This window comes from Hippopotamus amphibius, chromosome 6 (assembly GCF_030028045.1).
Source record: "Hippopotamus amphibius kiboko isolate mHipAmp2 chromosome 6, mHipAmp2.hap2, whole genome shotgun sequence".
NCBI classification, from domain to species: Eukaryota; Metazoa; Chordata; class Mammalia; order Artiodactyla; family Hippopotamidae; genus Hippopotamus; species Hippopotamus amphibius.
In genome coordinates, this window is record NC_080191.1 from 34566429 (window position 1) to 34593461 (window position 27033).

General features: G+C 36.1%; 2 protein-coding genes across 12 annotated transcripts in view; one reads left to right on the top strand and one right to left on the bottom strand.

The window, feature by feature from the left end:
* Positions 1 to 248: 248 nt before the first annotated feature.
* On the top strand, positions 249 to 21319 carry RNF146 (ring finger protein 146). Of its 4 annotated transcripts, none has more exons than XM_057740368.1 (4): positions 253 to 354; positions 8897 to 8999; positions 16341 to 16417; positions 19568 to 21319. In XM_057740368.1, exon 4 carries the CDS (start codon positions 19569 to 19571, stop codon positions 20646 to 20648), a length of 1080 nt encoding a protein of 359 aa, XP_057596351.1. In that variant the 5' UTR covers positions 253 to 354; positions 8897 to 8999; positions 16341 to 16417; position 19568; the 3' UTR covers positions 20649 to 21319. The 4 variants fall into 4 exon arrangements, with proteins under 4 accessions (XP_057596347.1, XP_057596351.1, XP_057596349.1 ...); XM_057740367.1 differs by having other exon boundaries at positions 306 to 354; positions 8892 to 8999; XM_057740364.1 differs by lacking the exon at positions 16341 to 16417 and having other exon boundaries at positions 249 to 354; positions 8892 to 8999.
* Positions 21320 to 22623: 1304 nt separating this feature from the next.
* The window catches only part of ECHDC1 (ethylmalonyl-CoA decarboxylase 1), a 44921-nt gene continuing 40511 nt past the window's right edge, over positions 22624 to 27033 (bottom strand). For 7 of the 8 annotated variants that reach the window (XM_057740371.1, XM_057740375.1, XM_057740372.1 and 4 more), the window contains one exon: positions 22624 to 23287. In XM_057740371.1, coding sequence (XP_057596354.1) covers positions 22879 to 23287 — 409 coding nt within the window. In that variant the 3' untranslated portion in view covers positions 22624 to 22878. The remainder of the gene's footprint in view (positions 23288 to 27033) is intronic. The other variant, XM_057740377.1, reaches the window with a different exon arrangement.

The window sequence follows — 27033 nt, forward strand, 5'->3', positions numbered from 1 at the left end:
ACTCCCTCGGCACCAAATCTCTCTCTAGTGGACTTGCATTCTTTCAGAACCCTTCGGCACCTAATTACAGGCAAAGCAAAACACAGAGCAGTTAGAAGGACCCAAGCAGCGAAACTGCAGGTCCCCAAAGATAAAAGGTAGGCACCCCGCGCCGGGCTTCCGGGGCGGGGCGTGGGGAAGTAGGCCGGGGCGGGGGCGGGGCCGGCGCGAGCTCTCGGGTGCGCGGCTCTGCTTCCGCCTCGCGCGGCCCCGCCCCCCGCGACGCGACCGGCGGTCACGTGACGGCCGCGCGCGCGTCCCCGGCTGCTGCGGGCTCCGAGGCCGAAGAGAAAAGACTGCGAGGCGGCCGCGGAGGTGGGAGCCGGGGCCAGACCCACTCGAGGGGCAGGGTGAAAGTCAGCCGCTCTGGGATCCCCGCTCGGGGAGAGGGATGATGACCCGCGCGCGGCGTCATCTCCAACGCGGCGCGCTCCGGGTCGGCCCTGCGCTCCGGGCCGGCCCTTCGCTCCGGGCCTGAGAGGGGCGGCGGCGGCGGCGGCGGCGGGGTCAGGGGCCGGCACGGAGGTGGACGCCCTTGGGCCGGCGCGACCGCGGCTGTCGCGCCGAGCCGGGTTGGGACGGCTGAGCCCTTCCCGCCCCTCCCAGCTTGGCTGCTGTCACAGGCAAGAAGACTGTGACGGGCCCTGCGTTGCCTGCGGACGCCGCACCCCTGCCCTGGGCGACAGCCCGGAGCTGGTCACGGTCAGGGTGCGAGAGGCGGAGCAGCGGCCATTACTGCGCAGCCTCTTCCGCCAGGGTCCTCGTCGTTGCCTCTGGTGGCAGCCAGGTCCCTCTCCTTTTCCCCTCAGCGTTGGTGTCAGGCCTCTACTCGGGGACTTTTTGGCCTCAAGATTTAGGGGCGGCAGTGGTTTGAGGGGTATCCTGCTCCCAGTTTCCCGTGCGAAGGTCTCTACCCGGGCCTTGGGTCAGGGCGTAGCGTTCCTGCATTTTGTCTTTTTCCGGAGTGTCTTCGGCTTCTGTCTCTTCCCGCTTTTCCTCCTCCTGTTGCTCAGTTTTTAGGTATTGCCTAATATGACGAGCAGCCCCTCTCCTTGTCCTGGTTAAGCCCAGCGCTGTTATTGAAGCATCAGAACCATTAAGAGATCTCTCAGTACCCTTTGAGCCTCCAAAACCTCAGTGCATCTAAAAAGCGAAGGCTGTTGCTTTGTTCTTCTGGTTGCTGGGTGCGGAGTTCTCTCCTTACCCCGCATCCCGTCTGAAAGAGTACGGGTCTTCTATTGTTGCCACTATTTTATTTTCCGTGGGCACCTACAGAAAGGCTGAAAAATTGTTTTGAGTTTACACACCCTTCTGGCAACTGGATCTTTTCCCCTTGATATCGCTTTTAGTATGATTTTCTTTCTTTTTCCTAAGTGCCATTTATTGAGCACTTATTTCTCAAGTTTCTAAAGTACTTACGTTTTGTTTAAGTAATATTTTGTGAAGTTATGTTGAAACTGTGGAATTGAGAGAAGAAAGCCAAGAAATGATAGAAACACGCGTTGTCTTTGTATGATTGACATTTCAGGTGCCCCTCCAATGTGTGTACTTTTAAAATAGGATTTGAAAGAATGACATTGGTATTAAAAGCAGTATATACTTACGGAAACTGGCGGACTTAAAACTGTTTTTTGATTTTTTTAAATAAGTGAATCTATATTTAGACTTCTAAAGACGTGGTATATAGGACGCAGGAAGAAAATGACCTGCACAAATAACAGGATTTATGATGTTGGCTTTGCTGTTTTTGTGACCAGCGAATATTGTTTGTGTTGCGTGTTTGGGAGTGCTCTAAAAAAACATGAAAATACGTCAAGTAAATCTAATTTTAAAGAGCAAACCGGAAGAGTGAAAAACCACTCTAGAAATAGATTTTGAATGTGTTTGTTTTAGCTCGTAGATCTTAAATTGAAGCGTTTTGTTAAGCCGAATCTTTGATTTAGAATTTATGTTTCACATGGGCCAGTGTCAATTGCGGACAGAATGAAAATAATGGTAAATATTTGTAGGATTTTGTTATTTACTCGTTGTTAAAAATTTGGTAGAATTATAATATCAGGAAAACTTTTTCCAAATATCTGATCTTCTTTAGACAAGAGAAAGAAAAAAAGAAATGGTGGCTTTTTTTTTTTTTTTTTTTTTTGAGACGTGTCAACTGGTAAAGTATTTTGTTTGTGAATGGTCAAAAAAATGGGGCAATTTTTTTTTTAATTTTTTTTCTCGAAAACATCTAAAAATGATTTCTTGACTTAGAAGAAAAAGTAGTATTAAATTTTTTCTCTTCACAATATTTATCTGCTTAGAGAATACTATCTTGTGTATCAGCAGTTTACTAGTATGAAACACCTGACACACTGTCAGTTGGTTATGAATGCTGTTCAGAAGGTGCTAAACCTTTTCCATTCTCTTGCCTGGTTTTTGATTGTGCCCAAGGAACCTGAATTTTGTGCAACCAGCTGGATTAGAAAGAGTCTTTGTGGGATGGAAGCCATCTTATTTACATTCTGCTACAACCACCTGTGCTTATTTATGGACCGTTGAGTGTTCATGGCTTATCTTTTGGGTTAATTAAAACGAAACCTGTTGCTAAATCCCTATTAATTAAAGTACTTAGAGTTATAGAAGTGTAGAGTAGGGTGCAATAACTAAGACATGGAAGTTGTGACTTGACCAAGGTCACACAGATAATTAGCAGCAGTTTTTCTTATTTACAAAATGGTTGCAGGCTATGCAGCTTCTGTTTGATGTGATTAAAACACACTTTGTTCACATTTACATTTAATATTTTGTTTAAATAAAATGCAAAGCCCACATTTTTGGGTGGAAAGTATAAAGATTTAATGCTTGGGTATGAAGATTGTGGAGCCCAGAGATTGTAATACAATAATGGTTTTTATGGGAAGTGTTAAATGCAGTGGTGGAAATAATTCTTTAACATAGAGTGGTGTAAAATTTTGGACCCCATTTATTTTTTTGAAATGAGTTTTGACGGAGGACCTATGCTTCCCAGTATGACCTGAGTTTTAGCAGGAGATGAGAAGAAAAGCTAAAAATGGAAACATTAGGGCATTTAGTTACCTCTCTCAATTGGGGAGGCTTTCCTAAGAAATATTAAGATGTAACTGCTAAATTACACCTGATCTCGCTCTCTGTTCCTTCTTTTACTGGTCCTTGCTTTTTTTTCTTTTTTCTTTTTTGACATTGTGTACCAAAAGTTGTAAGATTTGTAGTATTTTTCTTTTCTGTCACTGATATCTTTTATATATCGATAGAACATTTCCTGTTTTGGGTATTTTGAATAAATGAAGAGTGAGAACTATTTTATTAAACATTGGCTGATAGTATAATTGAAAAATACAGGAAATCTTCAGATCTTTATAATTTGATATTTTAACTATTACATGCTTATCTTTTTCTTTGATTAGTTCTTTAAAAGAAAGATAATCATTTATTTGAATCTTATCTAAAAAAAAAAACTTTTTCTTTTTGACTCTATGACTGACCTGAAAAGTTGAATTGTAATTAATCCTAAATATTTTCAGAGAAAATAACAATAGGTGCAAATAATAGGAGCATGAATTTTCTGAGTGGTCACAAATTATAAATAATACAATATTCATTTTCATTTATACTTAACTGGTTGAATGGGTAAGTGATTTAAATTCACTGATAATCTCTAAACTCTTATATATTTTTAAATTGAGTCTGCCACTTTTTTTCTTTAGAATTTTAAGGGGAAGAAATATCTAACTTAGTTTCAAATCTTTTGTCTTTTTATGTTAGCTTCCTAATACTCCATTTCTGTATAAATTTGCACCTTAAGAAGGAACCTTAACCCATTAACTAATTAGTGTTTGCATGTCAAAATATAGTGGTTTTACTGTAATAAGTCATAAATTGTATTGAGTTTGGTGATAATTTACAAATCATTCATTGCAGAAGGAATTATGTATGTTTGAATTATTTATGTTTGCCAAATTAATTCTGGCCTATAGTTAGAATTACACGCTTCTTTTATCTTTGGTTGAAAGTAAAAGCCTCCCCCTCCCTCCATTTAAAAAGAAGATCTTTGGTTTCAAATGTGGAAGTTTTCTGAGGGCTACTTCACATGACTGTTTTGAAAGTTATTGATACTTGCCATACCCTATGTTGTGCCCAGCTGACATTACAGTTCTCAGAGGCTGGAGTTGATGGATCTATTTGGTAGAATTGGGACTACCTAAACCAGTCAGTTTTGATCACAACAGAATATGCAGTTTTCTTTTTTCTTTTTTTCCTTTGTGCCAGCAGAGGTGTGAATAAAGTAACATCGAGTTCATTTTCTTTATTCAACAATTCTTGTAATAAATTGCCAGTTTTGCGTTGGAAAAAACCTATTGGTATGCAAGACATTCTAAACCTGCACTCCCAGTCAGTAGCCGCTAGCCACATGGAGCTATTGCGCAAACTGTGTGGCTAGTCTGAGTTGAGTTGTGCTGTAGGTAAAATACACACCAGATTTCAAAAGAGTGTACACACACACACACACGGAGTGTAGAATATCACATTAGTAATTTATTTATATTAAATACATGTGGAACTGGTAATGTTTTAAATATATTGGATTACATAAAATATATTCTGTTTCTTGTTACTGTTGTTAATCTGGCTAATATAAAATATGAAATTACATATGTGGCTTGCATTATGTTTCTGTTAAGTAATGCTATTCTAGACCTTTTCTTTGAGATACAGCACATTGAGGGAAATATTTTCTTAAAGATATACTTGAGTTTGAATCTCATATCCTAATAGTAATAGTTTTGTGATTTGGGGTTAAATCCTTGTGGGCTTGGGTTTCCTCATTTATAAAATTTCTCTCAGAGTCATTTTGAGGATTCAATGATCTGATATGTCTGTTAGTGCTTCCTGAGCTTTAATATTCATATGAAATACCTGGAGATCTGATTCTCTTGTTAGGGAGTGCGGTTTCAGATATTTTGTTTGTAAGGAACTCCCAGGTAGTGCTGATACTGCTGGTTGAGGACCACAGTTGTTATATATAGCTAGGATATAGATTACAACACAGGTTTTAGTTCATTTTCCTCCCCTCAACCATTATCCGTTTAGAGTCAGCTTTGAAATTTAGCCATGGGATATAGGAATTGGAGAAGTCCCTGTAGCTTGCAAGATTTACTAAAATTTGTTTTATTCCTGGATTTTTAGCTGCATTCTGGAGAATTCATTGCCAGTGAATAAAGCTGGGTAAATGATGTACTTGTCAAAAGATATAAAGATGGCATGAATTTTATATTTGTAAATATAGTAACTCCCTCTGTTAGATTTTAAGTTGTTTAAAGAAAGGATTAGAACTTAGATGTCTTTTGTGGCTGGGTGCCTATTCACAATTAGAATGCAAATGTTGTGTTATGTGAGTAAATAAATTTAATTTTTCATTCATGCAAGAAATATCAGTTCAAGTCGGCAACAACTGATTGGCAGTTTACTAGCCACTTAGAAATATAAGTGGTCCTTATCTTCAGGGGGCTCATGGTTTACTAGAAGAGTAGGAAGCAAATAGATAATTGCAGTGCATGTGATAAATTCAGTAATAGAAGAACTATAAAATATGGGGGAGGGAACAGTTTTTTTTGGAGGTAGTCAGAGAAAGGTAGTACCATTCATTAGCCTTAAAGGAGAGACTGTACTAGGCAGGAAGAAATACAGAACTACAAAGGGAAGTTTGGAGAACTGAGTAATTAAGTGCAGCTGGAGTATTCATCTGTGAGAGTGGTTGTGGGAGAGAAATAAGACTAGAGAGTTATTTACGTTTTAGGTCTTTAAGTCTTTTTAATATTGTCCTGAGGAGCTTTACCTTTCTTGTATAGGCTGGAGAGCCCATGTAGGGTTTCACATATGGAAGGTTCATTTTTCTTTAGTGTATCACACTCAGTGACTTGGTGAATAAACTTTAAGGGGTGATACTGAAGAAAGGTATTCAGGCTGAACAGTAGTCCAGGAGAGAGATGATAAAAGTCTAAACTAGGGCACTAGCAATGGCAAGAGCGCAGAGATAGATTCAAAATCTATTAGGGATAAAATTGACAAAATTTGGTGTAATGTGTTGGGAGGGGAGTGAGAAAGAATTTTGTCTTTCTCCATCTGCACTCAGTTAAGGCATGGAAGCTGAGATGTCATGCTGTGAGATATATGCAGAGATGGGGGTGTGTAGAGTATGTGTAGATGAGAGACAGAGATATGAGAGAGTCAAGCATTCTCTTAAGAAGTTAAAATGGTTGGGCTTCAGGTTGGGCAAGAAAGGAAATGAGATCAGGTATTGGAGAAAGGAAAGGAGGCAGTCAAGAGACTGGAGGGCCCCATGAAATTAAAGAGCAGGTGTGGGAATGAATAAGTGAGCTGGAAGGACTCGAGCTTGTGATTTGAAAGTGAGATTAAGATTTTAGAGAGGCAGCAGTTTTAGGTGGCATCTAGTTCCAAATATGGCCATCATATTTTGTTGGGGAGGAGTGGATGAAATTCATTGAGTTTAGAATTTTAGGAATTGAAAAACAAGGACAGTGTTTCTCAAAATGTATTTGATGGACTGCCTGCATCAGCATCACTTGTGGTGAGATTCCTGGGCTGAAACCCATCTCTACTGGCCAACAGTATCTTGGGTTAGAGCCTGAGAATGTGTATTTCTAACAAGCAACCTGTGTGGGACAGGTTCGAGAACCTCTGAGTTAGGTGTTGAATGGTTTTTTTCTCAAGGATATTTAAATAGGTTCATAGTGAGGTGTCAGGAGTTAAGATGAATAGAATGACCAGTAGTGAGTAGGTTAAGTCAGTACCTTAAGGGTTATGAGAGAATAGCTGTAGGGGACAGTAGCCAATGATTAGAGACTTCAGAGAGTAAGTGGTGTTTTTGTTTGTTTTTAAGAGTAATGATGTTAGAATAGTAGAATGTTTACTACTGTCCTGTGTGTGAAACTGGTCAGTGTCTATTTTGATTAGGCTACAGGAGGGAAGTGAATGATGGAATCTTCTTTGGTGCCATTGAAGTTGTGGGCATTTAGAGAGTAAAGTAAAAGGGTTGTGGTGGGAGGTCAGGACAGTGGAGGCTTTAACATGTAAAGACTAAGTTCTAAAGTCAGAGTAAAACAGAAAGTCAAGTTGTTTAGAAACCCTTTCCAGTCAGTTACTTTTGAAAGTTGTCCAGTTTTCAAACAGGTTACATACTGTTTGGTCTGTTAAACATTTGTTGAGATAGGCTGGCTTGTATTTAAAGGCCATATATCATCTTAAAAATCTTTAAATACTGAAATTCCAAAATTTTTAGGGAGATAGATTCCCACACTGTGAGAGGGAAAGAATTTGTCTCTCCTGTCTTGTAGTTACTCTGAAGCCTATGCACATATATCATGTATGCTTGATTCTAAGTTCTTTGTAGTAATATGAGCCTCCTGCAGTGGGCATGATGAAGAGAAAGGAGGAAATACTAAATGAGAAGAAAGAGGATTAATGGCTGAGATGTTTTATTTGGTGACTCTGGACTTCCTGGACAACAGGCATCTTGAGAGAAAGTTGGCTTAATGGTTGTATACGTGGACATAAATATAAATACCAGGAGGTCCTAGTTAATGTGATGATGACCTTGCCTTCCCACACATAACCTCCTTGTAGGAAGGCAGTGGCTATGGAATACATTCCATATGGGCTACTTTGTCCATATAGAACTTGTTTCACTTAAATATTTTCTTTTTTTTTTGTGGTAAAATATGATCAGTTGGCGATAGATGTATGGGTTTATTTTTGGACTCTCTCTTTTATTGGTGTATTTGTCCTTATGCCAGTACCACACCATCTTGATGATTATAGCTTTGTAGTAAGTTTTGAGATCAAGAAATTTGAATTCACCAACTTTGTTCTTTTTCAAGATTGTTTTGGCTATTTGGGGCTGCTCACAATTCCATTTGAATTTTTTTTTTCCCAACAAGAAGCCATAACTTTATTAATGAAAGAAACAGTACAAATTTCAACACCAGTTGCAGCTACTCTTTTGAAACACCAAATAAAATCCTCTTTGTTACATTGTTAATTCCATAATAGCATTTACCATATTATTACTGTTGTTTTTCAGGGTTCACACTGCCTTTGCTCTCAACACATTTGCTTGTGATGTGGATTAGTTTATTTCTGAAAAAAAGGCTATTGGAATTTTGATAAGAATTATGTTGAATCTGTAGATCACTTTGGATAGTTCTGTCATCTTTATAGTCTCCCAGTCCATGAACACCAGTTGTCTTTCCATTATTTAGCTCTTCTTTAATTTCTTTCATCAGTGCTTTGTAGTTTTCAGTGTACAAGTCTTTCACCTCCTTGGTTAAGCTGATTTCTAGGTATTTCATTCTTTTAGATGCTATTATAAATGGAATTGCTTTCATGATTTCCTGTTTGAATTGTTGACTGCCAGATATAGAAACAGAACTGACTCTTCTGTGCGTTGAACTTGTAACCTGCAACATTGCTGAATTTGCTTATTAGCTTTAGTAGCTTTCTTGGGGATTCCCTGGAATTTTGTATATAAATAGAGAAAATTTTACTGTCTCTGCAAATAGATAGGGTTTTACTTCTTCCTTACCAGTTTGTATGCCTTTCATATCTTTTTCTAGTCTAATTGCTCTGGCTAGAACTTCCAGTAAAGTGTTGAATAGCAGTGATGAAAGCAGGCATCCTTGTCTTGAAATTTTTCTGCTTTTGAGATAAAATTTGCCACTGAATTTTGTTAAATGAAAGAATCTAACATAATTGACTGATTTTGTTGATCTTTGTTAGTCTGTAGAGAAGTTGATGTTGAAATTTTTCTTTTGCAGCACAGGATGATCCAGCAATGGAGGAGAAAATACTGCAAACTGGCTGATTGCTCATGAAGATGATATTTTATTTTTGTGACAGGCATCTGTGGGATCTGTAATAGAAATGTAAGTATAGCATCATGGTTTTTCCAAAGCTGCAGTAAATTAAGTGGACTGGTATAAAATGTAATAAATCAAGTATTTGTCATAGTTTTAATTATACAAAATGAGCATTTTATATTGACTTTTAGATCTTTAAGTTGAAAATTTTATTCACATTAAATTATTATTAACGTAGATTTCCAGAAAACCTCTTCATAGGGAAAAATCTATAAAAAGTGAAACTAAAGACAGAAATTTACTCATAGAAGGCTAAAAAACTGGAAAGATCTCCAAATCTTCTAGGTTCTACTTTTTCTTTACGTAGTAATTTACTTAAATAACCAAGCTAAGCAGATACTATCAGCCTTTATAAATAAGAAGTACTTATGGGTTATAAAACACTGGTTATTAAAAACGTTTCACTAAAATAAATTGGTTTTTTTAATTAATTGATTTTTTTAACAAGTTAGTACATTATTGCATTTTAATTCCTATTGGAGTCACTCTAGTCCCCAGTTTTACTAGTTCTGTTTTCCTATCAGTTTCTCTTTGTGAAATATGCTTCAGAATGTTAACACTACCTTGATCTTGTCCATATTGAATTTCATTCTGTTATTGATGAAACTTTTTCACACAATGAACATCATATTTCCATCTTCCAAGTTGATATGAACAATATCTAACTTGAATCATTCATGAAAAATGCGGTGAACACTTTACTTTTACAGTTGTGGTGATTACAGTGTTTAAAATACTTGACCAAAGAGTGGCCCTTGCAGATGCTATTTCACATGTTCTCCCAGTTTGACATATAACTAAGTTTTCCAATATGGTGCTTTGACTATATACTCCCATTGGAAGTATGACCTTATCATTCTTAGTGTTGAGAATGTGATAAAAGACAGTTGAAACCAGTAAGCATTTTTCTTTAAAATTGGGGCAGATGTATTTTTAATTTAACCCTATTCATATATTATCTGTCTGTCTATATACATATGTATATTTTTTAATGCTGTAAGTCAGATAGTCTGACCATCAGACTATCATGGCCATCAAGGAACTAGACTGTGGTCTAATAAGTAAGACACATATATAATTAATAATTATACAGTGGAAGAAATACTACATTGAGGCAACAATAAAATCCTTTCAGATCTGAGAGGCTTTATTCCATCTGAAAGGTTCAGAGTGAACAGGGAACTTTTGGTTTGGTCTTAAAGAATGAATAGAATTTTAACAATCTGAGAAAATTAGGAATTATTTTTCACACCAGGGGAACGGGGAAGGGCACAGCTACCTAAATATCAAGGTATCTTAGGGGAGTCAGGGAGCAGTCCTGTGGGTGAAGGTGGAGTGGGAAATAGAGACTTTACTGTCAGTAAAGGGAATGAGTTTTTATTTAGTGCCTGCTTATTGCCAGGTGCTTACTGGGTATTTTACTTGGATTATTGAATTCAGTCACAAGATAGTAGTAGCCTTATTTACTGATGAAGCAACAGAATTAGAGAGATGAAATCATTTTCCCTGGGTCAGTGTTTACCAAATTTCTCTGAGAGTAATCTACTGGGACACTTGTTGAAAACAGAGTTTCAGACTCTAACCCAGATGTGTCCAAATTTCCAGGAGAGCGCACATCAGCTAATTCTTATCTTCAGAGAAGTTTGGGAAACACTGTTCTAGGGCAACATAGTAAGAATAAATGATAGATTTTAACTAAGTCTGTTTTACTCTGAAGGCTATGTCCGTGTACTTGAAAGCCAGTGCTTAGGAATTTGGATGAGATTATGTAGGCAACAGAAAACGATTGAAGATTGAGTGGAGGGGAGATAAATTAGACATAATTGAACTAAGGAAAGATGTGGAAGAAAGGACTGAGGCCAGGAAGGCCACTTTGGAGGTCAGTATTTTGTGCAACAGTGTATTCAAGAGACCAGAATTAAGGTCACAGCTTTAGGAACGAAGGGAACACATTCTAAAGAAGTTTCTGTTGCAGAGGGGCAAAGTGGTCAAGGAATAGGGGAGCACTGAGGGTGATGCCAAGTTTTATTCAAGATAGAGACCAAAGGAAGAGGATGTAGGTTTAGGGGAGCAGATAATTTTAGTTTTATTAATGTTTGATTTCTGGTGACTGGAGAATATTAAGGTAGACTTTTTGAATACAGAATTGAAAATACAGATCTTAGGTATCCAGAACAGTTCTGGATATTAGATTTGGGGAGTCATGCAGGTGAGTGTGTATGTACACACACACACACACACATATTATATATCTGCTGTAGGTAGATTGTCTAGGCATAAAATGTAGAATGAAAATTTGGTCACGCACAGAGCCCCTGTGAGGAATGAATACTTATATTTAAGGGAAGCTAAAGAAGGTAAAAAAAAAAAAAAAGAAAAGAAACAGGAGAATTGGGAGAGAGTACCATCATGGAAATGAATAATATAAATTTTTAGAAAAAGACTCAGTTAAAAATATCATTTAGTGCAATGGGATCGAATAGATGAGACTGAAAGAAGTCATAAGACTTATTAGCATGTTAGTTGATTTTGAAGTGTAGGGATAGAGAATATTAATCAAAATCTTGGGGGAATTGGGATCGTTTAGCTTTGAAAACTAGCAGTCCCCCATCCTGAGCCAAGAGGAATGATGATAAGGTAGAGTGAAGATAAAAATAAATTTTGAGGAGTCATTCATACCTAATTTCTTAATAAGGGAGTCCAGGATATCTCTTAACTAAGAGGTTGGAGAAGTTTTGTAATAGTCTTTGGGAGGAATAGGGAAAGAAAGATGATGTCTTAGCTGAGTAAAAAGTAATTGATAGCAGGCTTGATGAATTCTGGGAAATCAAAGTAGCTAATCATTGTGTGGTGCTCACAATTTTTGCACCATGTATTTCACTGCAGATGTGGAAGTTTTTCATAAGTTGAAGAATAACATTTGTAAGTTCTCGCCATGCTTTATTCTTCTTTTTTGCAAACGTTTCCCCTTGTGGCTTTTGTGGTGGCAGTCTCACTTTATTCCCTCTTCTTCTCTGACCATTGCTTTCATCCTTTGCCTCACTTATAAATATTGGAGTAATCCAAAGTTCTGTGGTGGGCCCTTTTGTATTCTGTCTCTACAGTTTTAATTTGGGCATTCATCCATTTTCACGTTCCAAGAACCATGTATGTTGGTGACTCATGAGACTTCTTTCTGCTTAGATTTCTGCAGAGTACCTAGCTAGTAAACTCAGCTGTCATCTACCTGTCTTCATCTGAAGACTATAAATATCTCAAAGTCATTATGTCAGAACTCGCCTCAAATTCTGAATCTTGATGATTGATGCCGTCATCCATCAGTAACTAAATGCCTTCATTTCTGTTTCCTTAGTATTTCTTATATTCTATTGTTGGAACCTTACATCTTCCCCCTCCCCCATTATCTTATACCTGGATTACTATAAATTTTAGTTTCCCTTTGGCCCCATGTTACCAAGTCTTCCTCCAAACTCCTGTCCAAATGGTCTTGATAAACTACTAAACTGACTGTCATTTCCTAACATAAAATCTTTCAGTGAATTCCTGTTGCCTCCTTAGGGGTTCATATATGGACCAGCTTCATAGAGGTCCTTGAACTCCTTGAAATTATATGTAAGGTTTCCTTAGTAAGATTGTGACCTAAAAAAAAGTTTAGGAACCATTTGCATTTAAAGTAAGTATTTAAACTTATTAAGATAGCATAATATACAAGGTCTTTGCAGTACTTCTTGCGTAGTACATTTCATCCATTCAGAGTGTATCTGTCCCCTCCTTGTTAGTTACCGTTTCTTCTTTTGTACTCCCTGGTATGTGTTACACTTACCATTAAACCATGAGGTAATGCAGTGTTCTTTAAATTAACTTTGGTGGCAGGTTTTATTATGCATCTCTCTCCTAGTGCCATGGGCATGGTAAATGCTCAAGCACATTCTCTGTTCAAAACTGAAAAGAAATAAGGAGAAATACCTGACAGCTCTTGCAGCAGGTGAAAAAATGTCATTCCTTTATCAGTCTGTGAAATTTCTCAGTAACTTCCTGAAGCCTTATCTTTTCTAAAATTATTGATGGTGGTTCTTGTATTTGGATAGTCATGATTATCTTAGAGGCATTCTGTAGCAGTTAAGAGTAAAGACTCTGAAGTCAGATCGCCTGGATTATGAAACCTAGATTTAAGGCTGGCTCAATCACTTAATGAACTGTGGCTTTGGATATTTCTTCACCTGAACTTTCTGTACCTCAGCTTCATCTGTAAAATAAGGAAAATAATGGATCCATTTTGTGAGGTGATATGAGGATTAGATATAAAGTGCTTCACAAAGTATCTGCCACATATTATGCAGTCAGTAAATGTTAGCTGTTATATTTTAATGTAATAAAATATGCATAAGCAGGACATCTAACAGAAACTAAATACCCACCAATTACAAGACACTGTACAATATGCAAAGTTAAGAATTTTGTCTTAAGGACTTAGGAATGGCCATTGTTAAAATTTTAATGTTATATTTTTAACTTGTATTAAACCTCAAACTCTATATTCCAGCAGAACTAAAGATTTGAGGATTTTTTTTCTTTTAAAAAATAGTCAAAGTTTTGGGAAGGAAGATGACATTCTTTTTTGATAGGTCCACACAAAAAGATGTTGTAGTAGTACCTTATTCTTTATTCCCCTTTTTATGTTTTTAATTAGATTCTGAGCCCAGACTTTAAAAAATTTGATTTTTTATATTTTGTAATTTTTATTGCTGGCAGAAATTTCTTACATACTGTGTAAGCTAAAGATCTTTTTCATTTATAGTAATTTTACCTTTCTTTTGACTAGATGTCTTTAAGAAGATTAAACAAAATCCGAATACTCAGAGATTTGCCCATAACCCTCTGTATTTGGTCTTGTTGAAGAGATGGCTTATTAGCACTTAACAGACATTTATTTATCTTGCAGAAATATTTTCCATCATTTAGAAGAATGGGATTTATGCTTAAAGGTCATAATATCACATTAAGAGTTCAGTTAGTAAGAAAAGAAAAAAAGTTTTGGAAAATGATACATTTATTGCAGAGTTGGGCTAATAACTTCATTCCAAATTTCTACATAGTATTCTTAATTTAGTAACCAGGAAATGAATTCCCTTTTTCAGAATGATCTCTGGAATTTCATAAGACATCTATTAGGGAATACCTCTCTTTGAGTAGCATTCTCTATCAAATTCTTGCTTTACAAAAAGGAAAGGAAAAAAAGCATTTCTTACATATTGGTGTGATCCTCTGCATACATTTAGTCTCCAGCCTATTTGAAGATCATCGCATCTATGCCCAAAAAAAAAAAAAAAAAACTGTTTTGCAGAGTAAATTAACATGGTAATAAAAATTACCTTGAAGTGCATCTTATAGATAGGCAAGCTAGTAGTTTGGCTTGCTTTGTCTTTGTCTAGTTACATATCTTAATGGTATCTTGTCCACTATATGTGCCTCATCCAGAATTATGTAAAAGCTGTTTACAAGTTCTCCCCATTTCTTAGTTGGTGATAGACTTGGGAGTATACTTGGTGGGCTAAACAGAATCAGAATTTGACATTTGCTGTGGCAAATTGATAGTTGAAAGTGCTTTAGGTGAAATAATGAAACTTTATCTTGTATCTGTTTTCTGAGGAAGTTTATCCAATTTTACTTCATTCTAATGAGGGAACCAAAATACCTGCCCCCCAAAAATTGTTTTGCCTTTCCAAGCATGTTGCTTTCACAGTTCACCTCTTCCATTGGGATGGCTGTACTTGCTTTGTTTAGTTTGTTAGTTATATGTTTAGGTTTATTTATGCATGGAAGAGTAAGTCATGTAAAATATTGATCATATTAAACAGGATGGAGGGTAATATTTTTAAGTTGAAAGCTTTCTTTTTTGTAGATAAGATAACTGCATCTAATGGAAAATTGACTTTTGGAGTTAATTTTACTTAAAACAAATACCACAGGGTTTGAGATTATGTATCTTTTGAAAGTATGGCGGTCATCCAAGTTGCACTGTTGGATATTTCATTTACATTTTACTAGACTTTTATTTTCCTTTTTAAAACTTTGAATTTATTTGTCTGTCCTTTGCCCAGAAGGTACCTAGATAGTTTAGGATATTGACTTACTGTATATGAGATGTTGATATTGTTTTTCCAAAGTAGTGATGAGCATTAGCCCATTTCAACATTTTGTCTTATGAATGGAATCAAACAGTTCTCTTACTCAGTTAAATTATTACTTGTGGATAGAGGGCTTCCTTATTTTCTTTTTCTTAATTGGGCTTTAAATAAATATGGGAATTTTTTAAAAGATTTTCAAGAATTTCATAGACAACTAATTTCTTTAACTTAAATTGAAAGGGATGAAAGAAGATATGTATTAATTGTTCATCCTTTCTACAACTAATTTTAGTTCTTTTTGTTACCAAAATGTTTTAAAGTTATCCTGGGATTTAAATGTAGCAGTAGGACCTGATGAATTAAAACTAGGTAGCCAGTGCCTTACAACTGTTTTTAGAGTTGTTCTTTTCCTGAGAGGGAGCTATATGTAGCTTTTGCCAGTAAACAGAAAAGTGAGAGCTACATTGAGTTAGCAAGTATTTATTATGTACTATGTGGTGAGCATATATTAGATATCTTAGAAAAGGGAATTTTGAGTTAAAAAATGAATTTTTTTCTCATTTTACTGATGAGAAAACTGAAGTTCCAGAAGCATGATGTGTGAGATTTTTTTTCTTTTAAATCTCTTACAGGTACATTAGGCACTGCGTATAGTATTTGGCCACGTTGAAAGTAGTGTGCATAAACTGTTACCACAGTGTAAGATTACCTAGGGCAGACAAAAGTTATTCTGAGTCTTTTGCTAAATAACAAATGAAATATGTGATATTCTGTCTCTTGCCATTTTGGAAAGTACTTAGATTTTGTATTCAAGAACTACATATGAGTTTTTGAGAACCTAACAAAACATGTTGTATACAGCCAGTTCTTTTTAGGGGAAATATATGGGGGATATTAATTGACTGGCTGAGAAGCATGTGCTTTCACTTAATAACTTAGATGGTTAAATTACAAAATCTTTGAAAGCAAGGGTGTATATCAGAATACTTTGAAGCTCCTGTAGTGCCTAACACATATTAAGAGGTCATATTTGGTTGACTTAAAATTTACCGTAGGTTAGGAAAAAGTTGTATTTTACTAGGTTCTGTAACCTAGACTTTCTGGTAAAGGAGTTGATTGGAAATGAAATTAAAGGTTGAGAAAAAAAAGAGATTTGAAATTAAGCATTTCATAGAGATCAGTTCTTTCCATTGAGACTGTGTGTTGCTTCCTTTTCTAGATAAGTGCAGTCTTTTCAAAAACTTACTGTCATTTTGAACCTTGCCTGTTGAGGAACCAAGGACACAGAAAAAAGCAGTAAGAGAATGGATTGTTGTTTGATTAGATGTGCTGTGATGAAAGCCTAAGAGATAAGTGTAAACATTTTTACTGACTACACCTTTTATAACCATTGGACCCATTTTTGAGTGCTTGATCTTGGGGAAAAAAGCAAATATCCTTATGGTGATTAAATTCTACATATTCCGTATTTAAAATGGTAGAACCAACTAGTAGAGAGAGATTGCCACTCATTTTAAGCAGCAGTTAATTAAGGGTTTCCAATCTCTGTGAGGTCTTCACCTCCATTTCTCAGTCTTTCACTTAAAACTGGTATACTCCCTCTATCATTTTCTCTCCCTCTAAAATATCTGTGGTTTCCTGTTACTGTGGGATTAAACCAAATCAGATGTTTCTTTACCAGGGCACAATAAGGTTTTCAGAACTTGGCATCTAGTTACCTTTTCAGCTTTATCTCTTGCTGCTCCATCGCTTATGACTCAGTGCTTTGCACATGTCTCTACCCTGAATCTTGTCCACTCCCCAGCCTCCAGCACCCCAAGTTTTCTCATCTGTGTCTATCCTTTCATCTCTCTTATCATTGTTACTTTTATTAAATATCCTAACACATTTCAGTTATTGTAGAAATCAGGTCACATTGTGATTATCTGCTTGTTTGCATGTACGTTTACTTATTTAGCAGAGTAGGTATGTGTCTTACTCATCTTTAGATCCATCAGTACTCAGAATTGTAACGGACCATACTAGTAGTTTAATAAATATTTATCTGAATCAATAAGGTGGAAGTTCCAAATTTTATGCCAGTGTTTAGGTCCATACATCCAGTTTAACAAATCTTTTTTTGTTTTTAAATTTTATTTCATTTTTAAATTTTTATTGGAGTATAGTTGACTTACAATGTTGTGTTAGTTTCAGGTGTACAGCAAATATAAATGCTGTACATGTACATACACATATATCCACTCTTGGTGGTTTTTTTTTAAGATTCTTTTCTCATCTAGGCCATTACAGAGTATTGAGTAGAGTTCCCTGTGCTATACAGTAGGTTCTTATTAGTTATTTATTTTACATATAGTAGTGTGTATATGTCAGTCCCAGTCTCCCAATTTATCCCTCCCCCACCTTATGTCCTGGTAACCATAAGTTTGTTTTCTATCAATACATCTGTAACTCTACTTCTGTTTTGTAAATAAGTTCATTTGTACCCTTTTTTTTTTGTAGATTCCACATATAAGCAATATCACATGATACTTCCTTTTCTCTGACTTAACTTCACTCAGTATGACAATCTCTGGGTCCATCCATGTTGCTGCAGATGGCATTATTTTGTTCTGTTTTATGGCTAAGTAATATTCCATCGTATACATGTACCATATCTTTATCCATTCCTCTGTTGGATGTTTAGGTTACGTCCATGTCCTGACTGTTGTAAATAGTGCAGCAGTGAACTTTGGGGTGCATGTATCTTTTTGAATTATAGTTTTCTCTGGGTATATGCCTAGTAGTGGGATTGCTGGGTCTTATGGTAGTTCTATTTTTAGTTTTTTAAGGAACCTCCATATTGTTCTCCATAGTGGCTGTACCAGTTTACATTCCCACCAACAGTGCAAGAGGGTTCCCTTTTCTCCACACCCTCTCCAGCATTTATTGTTTTCCGATAGTTTGACAAATCTTGTTTTTTTCCCTCTCTCCTTTCTTCTCAGGGCAACTTCAATGTCATTTTCTCCCATGGTCTTATATGATTGTAGCATTTGTTGAGCTTTAGTAGATCACAAAGCTTTTTTTCTTTCTTTTTTTTTTTTTTTTTGGTGGGCGAGTTTCCCACCTAAGTTTTATGAATTCATGGAGGCTTTCTCAAGAGAAATCTAAGATGGGTAGTGATTTGTCCATGGGCGGCATGAGAGGCAAGAAGTGAAGAAATGTTTCATGTAAAGAAAACCTATTATTGGAGGGAGTAGCCACTGTGGCTGGAAGCCTGATCAAGAGGAAGTTTGGTGTGAGATGAGGCTGGCATGGGAGCTGGTGTCCAGACCATGCAGGGCATACAGATCCTGGTCTTTAACCTAAAGTCAACTTTTTAAAAAGGCATAACACTGGACCCATTAAAAGGCGTATGCAGTAATTTAATAAATAGTGTTTACTAAGTGACTAAGGAAGCGCAGAGATGGCTAGTAGATGGATTTAGGGGATTTTGAGGAGATAAAATACAAAACCTGCTGATATTTTGGATGGATAGGGGTTAGGCGGATGGCTTCAATGATGGATTTCTGGCTTGAAAAGCAGATGACTAGAGGTGTCTACAGAGGGGCATTTAGGGAGTAAGTAATAAGGAAGAAACCTCATAAACTCAGTTTTTATGTCTTCAAGACATCCAAGAAAAGAGAGACAATTAAAAGTATAGGTATAAGGCTAAAAATAAAAGGAGAGACCTGGGCTAGTTAATAGACGAGATCATCTTGAAAGAGTACAGCAAGAAGAGCATATATATGGTTTAGAAAAAGACAGCAACAACAAAAAAGGCCATTAGAAGAGAGTGTTTCACAGAGGGGGAATGAAATGACTGGTTTAACCAGTGTTCTTAGATTATATAGCAGAGAAAGGGAATTTCTAGGATTTCAACTCTAGTCTTGATTTCACATGGTCTACTTGTATCGAAAGTATCAAAAGTACATTAATACATGGCAACATTTGCAAAATTGCACTTAGTTGTATCCTAAAAGGCTGCAAAATTTGTTGCTTTCTGTGATTGTAATCTGAATTACTTCTAGCAATTTTGTTTCTCCTTCTACTTTCCAGACTGATTGTAAAAGTCTAGATGGATTGTATTGATACATTTTAAAATCTTTGCATTTAGTTCTATCTTATAAGTTCTGTGAACGAATAGAAATGGCATATGTATTTGAAATCTATACTTTGGTTATATATTTTTATTCTTGGCTTAACATTTGTGTGCCTCATTGGCCCCCACAAGTAATAATTAATACAAATCAAAAAGATTTTTCTACACAAGTTAGTTTTTCTCTACTTTCATTTTTGTATCCCTATTGTCTAGGATGTGGCTTGCATATAATAGGTACTTAATAAATGTTTTATGCATTGTTGAATTAAGATATTGGAAGAATTAAAATAAGATTTTAATATTATATATGTTTTCTCTCATTTTCTCAGGATGGCTGGCTGTGGTGAAATTGATCACTCAATAAACATGCTTCCTACAAACAGGAAAGCAAATGAGTCCTGTTCTAATACTGCACCTTCTCTAACTGTCCCTGAATGTGCCATTTGTCTGCAAACATGTGTTCACCCAGTCAGTCTGCCTTGCAAGCATGTTTTCTGCTATCTGTGTGTGAAGGGAGCTTCATGGCTTGGAAAGCGATGTGCCCTTTGTAGACAGGAAATTCCCGAGGATTTCCTTGATAAGCCAACCTTATTGTCACCAGAAGAACTCAAGGCAGCAAGTAGAGGAAATGGTGAATATGCATGGTATTATGAAGGAAGAAATGGCTGGTGGCAGTATGATGAGCGCACTAGTAGAGAGCTGGAAGATGCTTTTTCCAAAGGTAAAAAGAGCACTGAAATGTTAATTGCCGGGTTTCTGTATGTTGCTGATCTTGAAAATATGGTCCAATATAGGAGAAATGAACATGGACGTCGCAGGAAGATTAAGCGAGATATAATAGATATACCAAAGAAGGGAGTAGCTGGACTTAGGCTGGACTGTGATGCTAATACCGTAAACCTAGCAAGAGAGAGCTCTGCCGACGGAGCGGACAGTGTATCAGCACAGAGTGGAGCTTCTGTTCAGCCTTTAGTGTCTTCTTCTGTAAGGCCCCTGACATCAGTAGATGGTCAGTTAACAAGCCCTACAACACCATCCCCTGATGCAAGCACTTCTCTGGAAGACTCTTTTGCACATTTACAACTCGGTGGAGACAGCATAGCTGAAAGGAGTCATAGAGGGGAAGGAGAAGAAGATCATGAATCACCATCTTCAGGCAGGGTACCAGCACCAGACACTTCCATTGAAGAAACTGAATCAGATGCCAGTAGCGATAGTGAGGATGGATCTGCGCTTGTTGCACAACACTCCTTGACCCAACAGAGACTTTTGGTTCCTAATCCAAACCAGACAGTATCTGATCGATCTGATCAATCAGGAACTGATCGATCAGTGGCAGGGGGTGGAACAGTGAGTGTCAGTGTCAGATCAAGAAGGCCTGATGGACAGTGCACAGTAACTGAAGTTTAAGTAAAAAAGTTTTCACATCCATGCTCAAGGTAAAAATGGTTGTCTGTAAATTTCTGCCCACATAACATTATACTCATCCCTAGTAGTGCATTTTGGGAGCTTGGGTGGGAAGGGGTATGGGAAGGAATAGACCTGTAATTAAAATGTCTAACATGTCTCTGTTGAGAAATTTATTTAATATAAGGAACTTGGGTGTTAATAGTTGAGAGCTGTTTAGTAATAACCCAGTTTTCTTGAGGTCTGTTTATTTTATAGTTTTTTAAAGTATCTTCAGTTCTTTTGGCCAGCGTGTGTGTATTATCTGTGCATTAACGGTCCTCATCTGACTCTTGCATTGTGTCATATTTTTCTGCATGGATTGACATAAAACCATTACTAAAATTTGGCACCTATGAGATGTCTGGTATCAGTATGAACAGGAAGCTTAATTAATGTGAGAATAGATGTGAATTTGGGGTTTTAAAATAGCTGAATAACAACTATTTAATAAAGTTACTGAAATGGAAATGTAAACAGCTTATAACTTATGTTTCAGAATCTTGTCTGTAACACACTTTATGGCGTTCCCATAGGCTTTGCTGTCCAGTTCTTGTAGTTTGAGGTTGATCCACATTTTTCTTTTTGATTACAGACTTTATAATTTAATAAATACTAGAGTTTATCAAAAATAATCTGTCTCTTGTTTGAGCCCAGAAGGAGATGGAAACATTTTGACATCTGTGGCCAAAAGGTCACTAAAAAGGTGGTGGTTTGAATTGGTGGTGTATTCAGCTTAAATAGTCACCTGCTCAGAAAAGCTTAATTTCTTCATAGAGAATATTTAAATAGAGTCTACAGGGAATGTTCATGGAATAAATACGTATGGAAATAAACCTAAAGCCTGTGAGACTTAAATGTCTCAAATAACTTATAGTAGAGATCGTGTATATAATAGATTTTCCCTGCCAGTCTTCATTAATGGCTAACACTAATCTGAATTAAATGGTAGGCTTATTACTAAACAGCATTAGTAGACACAAACTGACTCGACACAAAATGTTGTACAATCTACAGCAAGGTAGGAAGCGTTGGGTTAACTTGGTAATCCAGAATTAGATTCTGAAGAAAAGTAATGTGAGTTTATCTTCTTTATTTTCCAAAGTCAAAACAGTAGGATCATGTTGATAAAGCATATGCAAGTTGTCTTTAATATGATTTTTCAAATATGAATTGAACGTTACAATAGCAAACATAAACTGTCACTATAATAAAATTATCTTTTACCTCTTGTGATAGGTTAGAATTAGGACTTAATTCTTTGGCTTACATGTTTTTTAAAGTCTGTATTACTAAGATAATCATAAACATTTGAGTTGCTCCTTTTTACTAACTTTACTTTTCAAAGATACCTAGTTATAAAAGAAGAAAGGCTAGCTACTTTTCAGAAAAAAAGGGAAATCTTATGTAAAATGCAAATATATGTTACAGGATGCTTCATAAGTCTCTGCAGTCTTAGGCAGTTTTAATCAAAGTTAAATTTGATTACTACATAAACTATAGTACTTCACTAGTCTGGAAATTCTGGAGCACAAAAATGAACTGCCTAATTTTGTGGAATTAGTACACTTTCTATATCTATCATTGTTTCATAGATAATTTAAAACAGAAACCTAGTAATTATTTAAAAGATCAAATAAGGCCCAAATTTGTTCAGGGTTGAGGTGAGTAGCATCTTTATTTAAAAGAAGGGCCATTCTCCATGACTTCTTTACTCCAGCTACTCCAGAAGAAAAGGACTAATCATACCTTTGCATATCTTCCTGTCTCCTAACCCCCCTCTCCTTTTGTTCTCTTAAGTTTCATTAAGTTATTTTTGTAAATTATTTCCAGGTAAGTAAAAAATAACACCAGGAATAGATTTTATGTAGTTTTTCCTTTTAAAAACTGGTCTTTGGTAATAGCCTAAGAACTACTATGGGAACTTGGGAATTGATAATTTTTAAGCCAAAAGTGTTGTATATTTTAGTCAGATGTTCAAAATTAAAACTTTTTTACTTAAAAAATTGGTAAGTACCCAAATAAACTAAAAACTAGGCCAATGAGTTTAGGTATTCAAACAGTTGTTAAAAACAAACCCAAATACTAATAATAGCCTTCAAAGTATTTTGACATTCATATTTAATATCATTTTACTTTTTATACATGTAAAAAAACTCACTGGAATTTTACTTGTAGTACATATTTTTAAAAACTATTTATTAAACTTTCCTTTCCTAGCAATAGCCTCTAAATTTGCAGGTCCACCCCAAAGTGTTCCTAAAAGATCTCTTTCAGTCTGTAATGCCTCCTCGAAACAAATCTCTCTGACTGAAGAAACAGATTTTTTCAAAGCTCTTATTACTTCTGGTGGCCCTTCGATAAACTGCTGTAGCCACTCTTGTGCCTCTTTGAGACATTCGGTTTCATGTGAAGACTGCAAGACCTCTTCAACCATTCCTATGTGTAAAGCTTTTTTTGAATCCAGTTTAAAGGCCCCACTTAGCACTTTGAGAGCTTGTCTACTGCCGATTATTTCAACTAGCCGGGTAGCACCGCCCCAGCTTGGTATTATACCCATCTCCTTGTGGACAAATCTGATCTCGCTCTCGGTTGTCATTAATCTGCAAAAGAGAAAAAAAAATTAATTTAGTCACAAAGTACTATCTGTTGACATAATCTGATCTGATCTGAAATCTCCATAGATCTTTATAGGTAGATGTGTTATATTAAAAACAATGTTCAAAAAATCTGGCTAAGTATAGAATTCAGTTTATTACAGTTTTTAGCACTTCCCTTTGAGAACAAAGTCAACATTCTTGTGCTCACTTATCTTTTGCTGTGCATATAAGAATCTAACCTTTCTTTACGCTTACTTCTAAAAGCCCAAAGTGTATCTTTCTAACGTGAGTGGTGGCCTAATGAGAAAACCTGGATTAAAGTGAAAATACGGGAGTAAGAAATTTTAGATGCATACCATGAAAAAAAAGATGCATAGTAAGTTAGTCAGTGGTCCTCAGGGCTAAAAATTTTAACTCAGGATTGATTGATACACTCTTCCAACAAATATTTCCTAAGCACTACCAATGCTAGATGCAGGGCTACAGGAATGACCAAAATAAAATGTCTATGCTCAGTTTACATTCCTGTTAGGAGAGAGAGACGCTAAACCATATATTGTCAGTGGTAATAAATGCTATAAAGAAAATGAGGGAAGGAACTAGAGAATGAGGATATGTGTGTTGGGTGTGTGTGCTGTTTTAGATGGAGAAAGCCTCTGAATATTTGAGCAGCTACCCAAGTGAGTGACCAATGCAGAGTTCTGGAAGGGAATTCCAGGAAGAGGGAATTGCAAGTGCAAAGGCCTTGAAGTAGAACTGCTTAGTATCTCTGGGGAACAGGCTAATGTAGCTGGACTAGAGCCAACAGAGAGTAATGGGGGGTGAAATCAGACACGTAAGCTTCTAGGCACTCAGGAGGTCAGATTTTATTTTTTAAGCATGAAGCTCTTTAGGAGGAGGCTGACCAAAGGAGTAGTATCTGATTTATTTTGTATGAGTTGCCTATTCAGCATTTAATAGCACACCAACTATTAAGGAATTTCATGTTAACTAATCCTCAGAACAACCATATGAGGTACAGTAACAGGCTCATTTTACAGAGGGAAACAGAGGCAACAGAGATTAAATAAATAGCACACCTAAGGCCATGCAGCTATAGCAGAGCCAGAATTTTAAATCCATGTAAGTTTGCTTCATATGCGTGCTCTTAACCTCAGAGTACATACAATAACTAGACGAGAGTGGAAGCAGGGATACCATTAATAACGTTGATAGTGGCTTGGGTTGGACTTGAGAGGAGTGATTTCCTATGAGCAGGGATTCCTTTCCCCCAAATCTTGGCACTTGTATGAATAATCAAGTGGAACAATCAAAGGGAAGAAACAGATTAGTGGGCATAGCAATCACATTTGCCTGTTAAATATGTGTATACTGTTAATGGGCTGCATAAAGCTATGCTGTTTAGACAGTGCAGCCTATGAGTTTTATTTTGACTGCGTGCTTCAATGCATTCACTATGTTAAAATCTCTAATTTGGTCATGTCTAAACTTTAATTTTTTAAGAAAATTGCTTTCAAACTACTCATTACAAAAACGAAGACTTTAAGATAGTTCTGGTTTTCCAAAGAGTTCAATGCTTAGCTGCAGGTGGTTTGGTCCTTTTAGCACCGAGAACAACAGACTCTCAGTCTTTGACCCTTTGATCAAGAGAAATATTCCAGTAGAGAATTCTCACAAAAGCCTATTTAACTAACCCACTGGGAAAGAGAACTTTCTCTTCACAGCTGTGAATTCCTATAAGGGAAAATCTGCCTCAATTATGGACAACTGCTATTAGAAGCAAATAGCCATGAAAATAGCAGTTTTCAATAAATAATTTTTAAATGGAAGAGAAGAAGACAAGTGTCTTAAGAATCTGAATTGAGCCCTAAGTTGTGAGAGGAGTACTGCCTTATTATAATAAACAGAAATCAAGGTCAAAATTTAAGTAGAACAAAAATTACAGTAATGTCTAATAGACTTGGAAATAGAAATATTATTAATCCTATAAAGCTTTTCACAGAATAAATGTGTCACAGTTCCTAATTATATACTGGAATTGACACTGATAGCTCAGAACTATGCCTGTAATACAGAAAAGAACTATGCCTGTAATACAGAAAAGGACTATGTCAGGGAAAAATTCATTTAAAATCAGCTGAACATAAAAGTTGGTTAAAGTTCTAGATGTTGGGATAATGTAGATGAACTTAATGACAACAAAGTTATTATATAAGTAAGCATATTTATATTTGGAATTATTTGCTTCTAAAGAAGGATGTTTATTACCATTTTATACCATGTGTGGTTTTTTTCCTTTTTGCCATATTTTACAAGGTGAGGTATGACTTTTTGAATCATATTTTATAACTCTAACAAATCCTGAGGTGATCTTTATAAAAATACCTGTTGTGATCAACCTCTGACATCCATTCTTTATATGTCATACCTAGGGTATACTTGTGTACTGATGTACATATTATCAATACATTAGAAAATATGACCAAAAACTTTAAGTGACAAAAGAACACAAAGTAGTTTCGTCTAACAATGAGAGAAATATGAACTATTCAGATGATAATCTTTCACAACTTTATTAATCTAAAAGTTAAAGTTTAAATATAAAATTTTCAATGGTGATAACCAGAATTTATGAAGAAAATGTCATATCAACAAGATATATCCAAAAACAGAAACTGCTACCTGATAGGCTTTATAGGATTATACACTAATTACTGCTAGAGGTTAGATGCAGTTACTTGGTACTACCTGTAATGTAATTTACTGTAAGGGATAATCTATTAATCTATGTAGAAAACTGGAAACCCAAGTCTTAAGATTCTGAAGCCTTGTAGCAGACTCATTTATAAAACCATATTAAACTCTCTTATTTTGACAAGTAAAAGAATTATAAGTATTGTCTGTTCATTAGTGTCAGTATAATTGGAAAGGCTGAAAATTTCCTGTGACACCTTGGGAGAGGGGAGATGAGAAAATTAATCAAACATGTATATACCTGGTGTTATAGTATGGATGTATCAGTGTTATAGGAAAAACTAACCATAACTTGGGAAGAAGTATCACCTTTGAGAGGTGTTGCAAAGTCAATGTTGATACCTGAAAGGACTGTTCATTGTGCTACTACTTTCTGATAGTTATCAGTTGCAGGACTTTGAGCAAATGTATTCAAGAAAAACAATTTTAAAACAATTACCAAATTTTACTAAAACAGGAAACTTTTTAGTAAAAGTTGTAAAAAATTTTTTTAAAAAACGTTTATTACTAAAGAAAGGTACTTTTAGTGAACTCTGTGGCAAACAGTTAGAAACACATAAATAACTGCATGGGAGACAGTACAGCTCTTATGTGAAGTACACAGATATAAACCAGACTGCCTGGCTTGGCCACTAGACTGGCTGCATTTTACACGTTGTAAAAACATAGCAAAGAAAAAAGACACATGGTATAAAGAGGATGAGGAAGAGTAGATTATTTAACATCCCTCGGCCTCAGTATGCTTGTTTATAAAATAGATATAACAATAGTACTTTATGCCATAGAATTACTGTATTAAATGAGTTAATATATGAAAGTTACTTAGAATATATATACCCACAATTCTTTTAAATAGAAGCTTAGAGGAATTGTGTTTATACGTTTTAAAAAAATCCGTGTGAAATTTTGTCTCAGCCACATCTGCAGAACACAGTATTATTTATACTTTTATTTGGAATATAAAAATTGTATGTATTTTGTAGCCTTACAGTGCA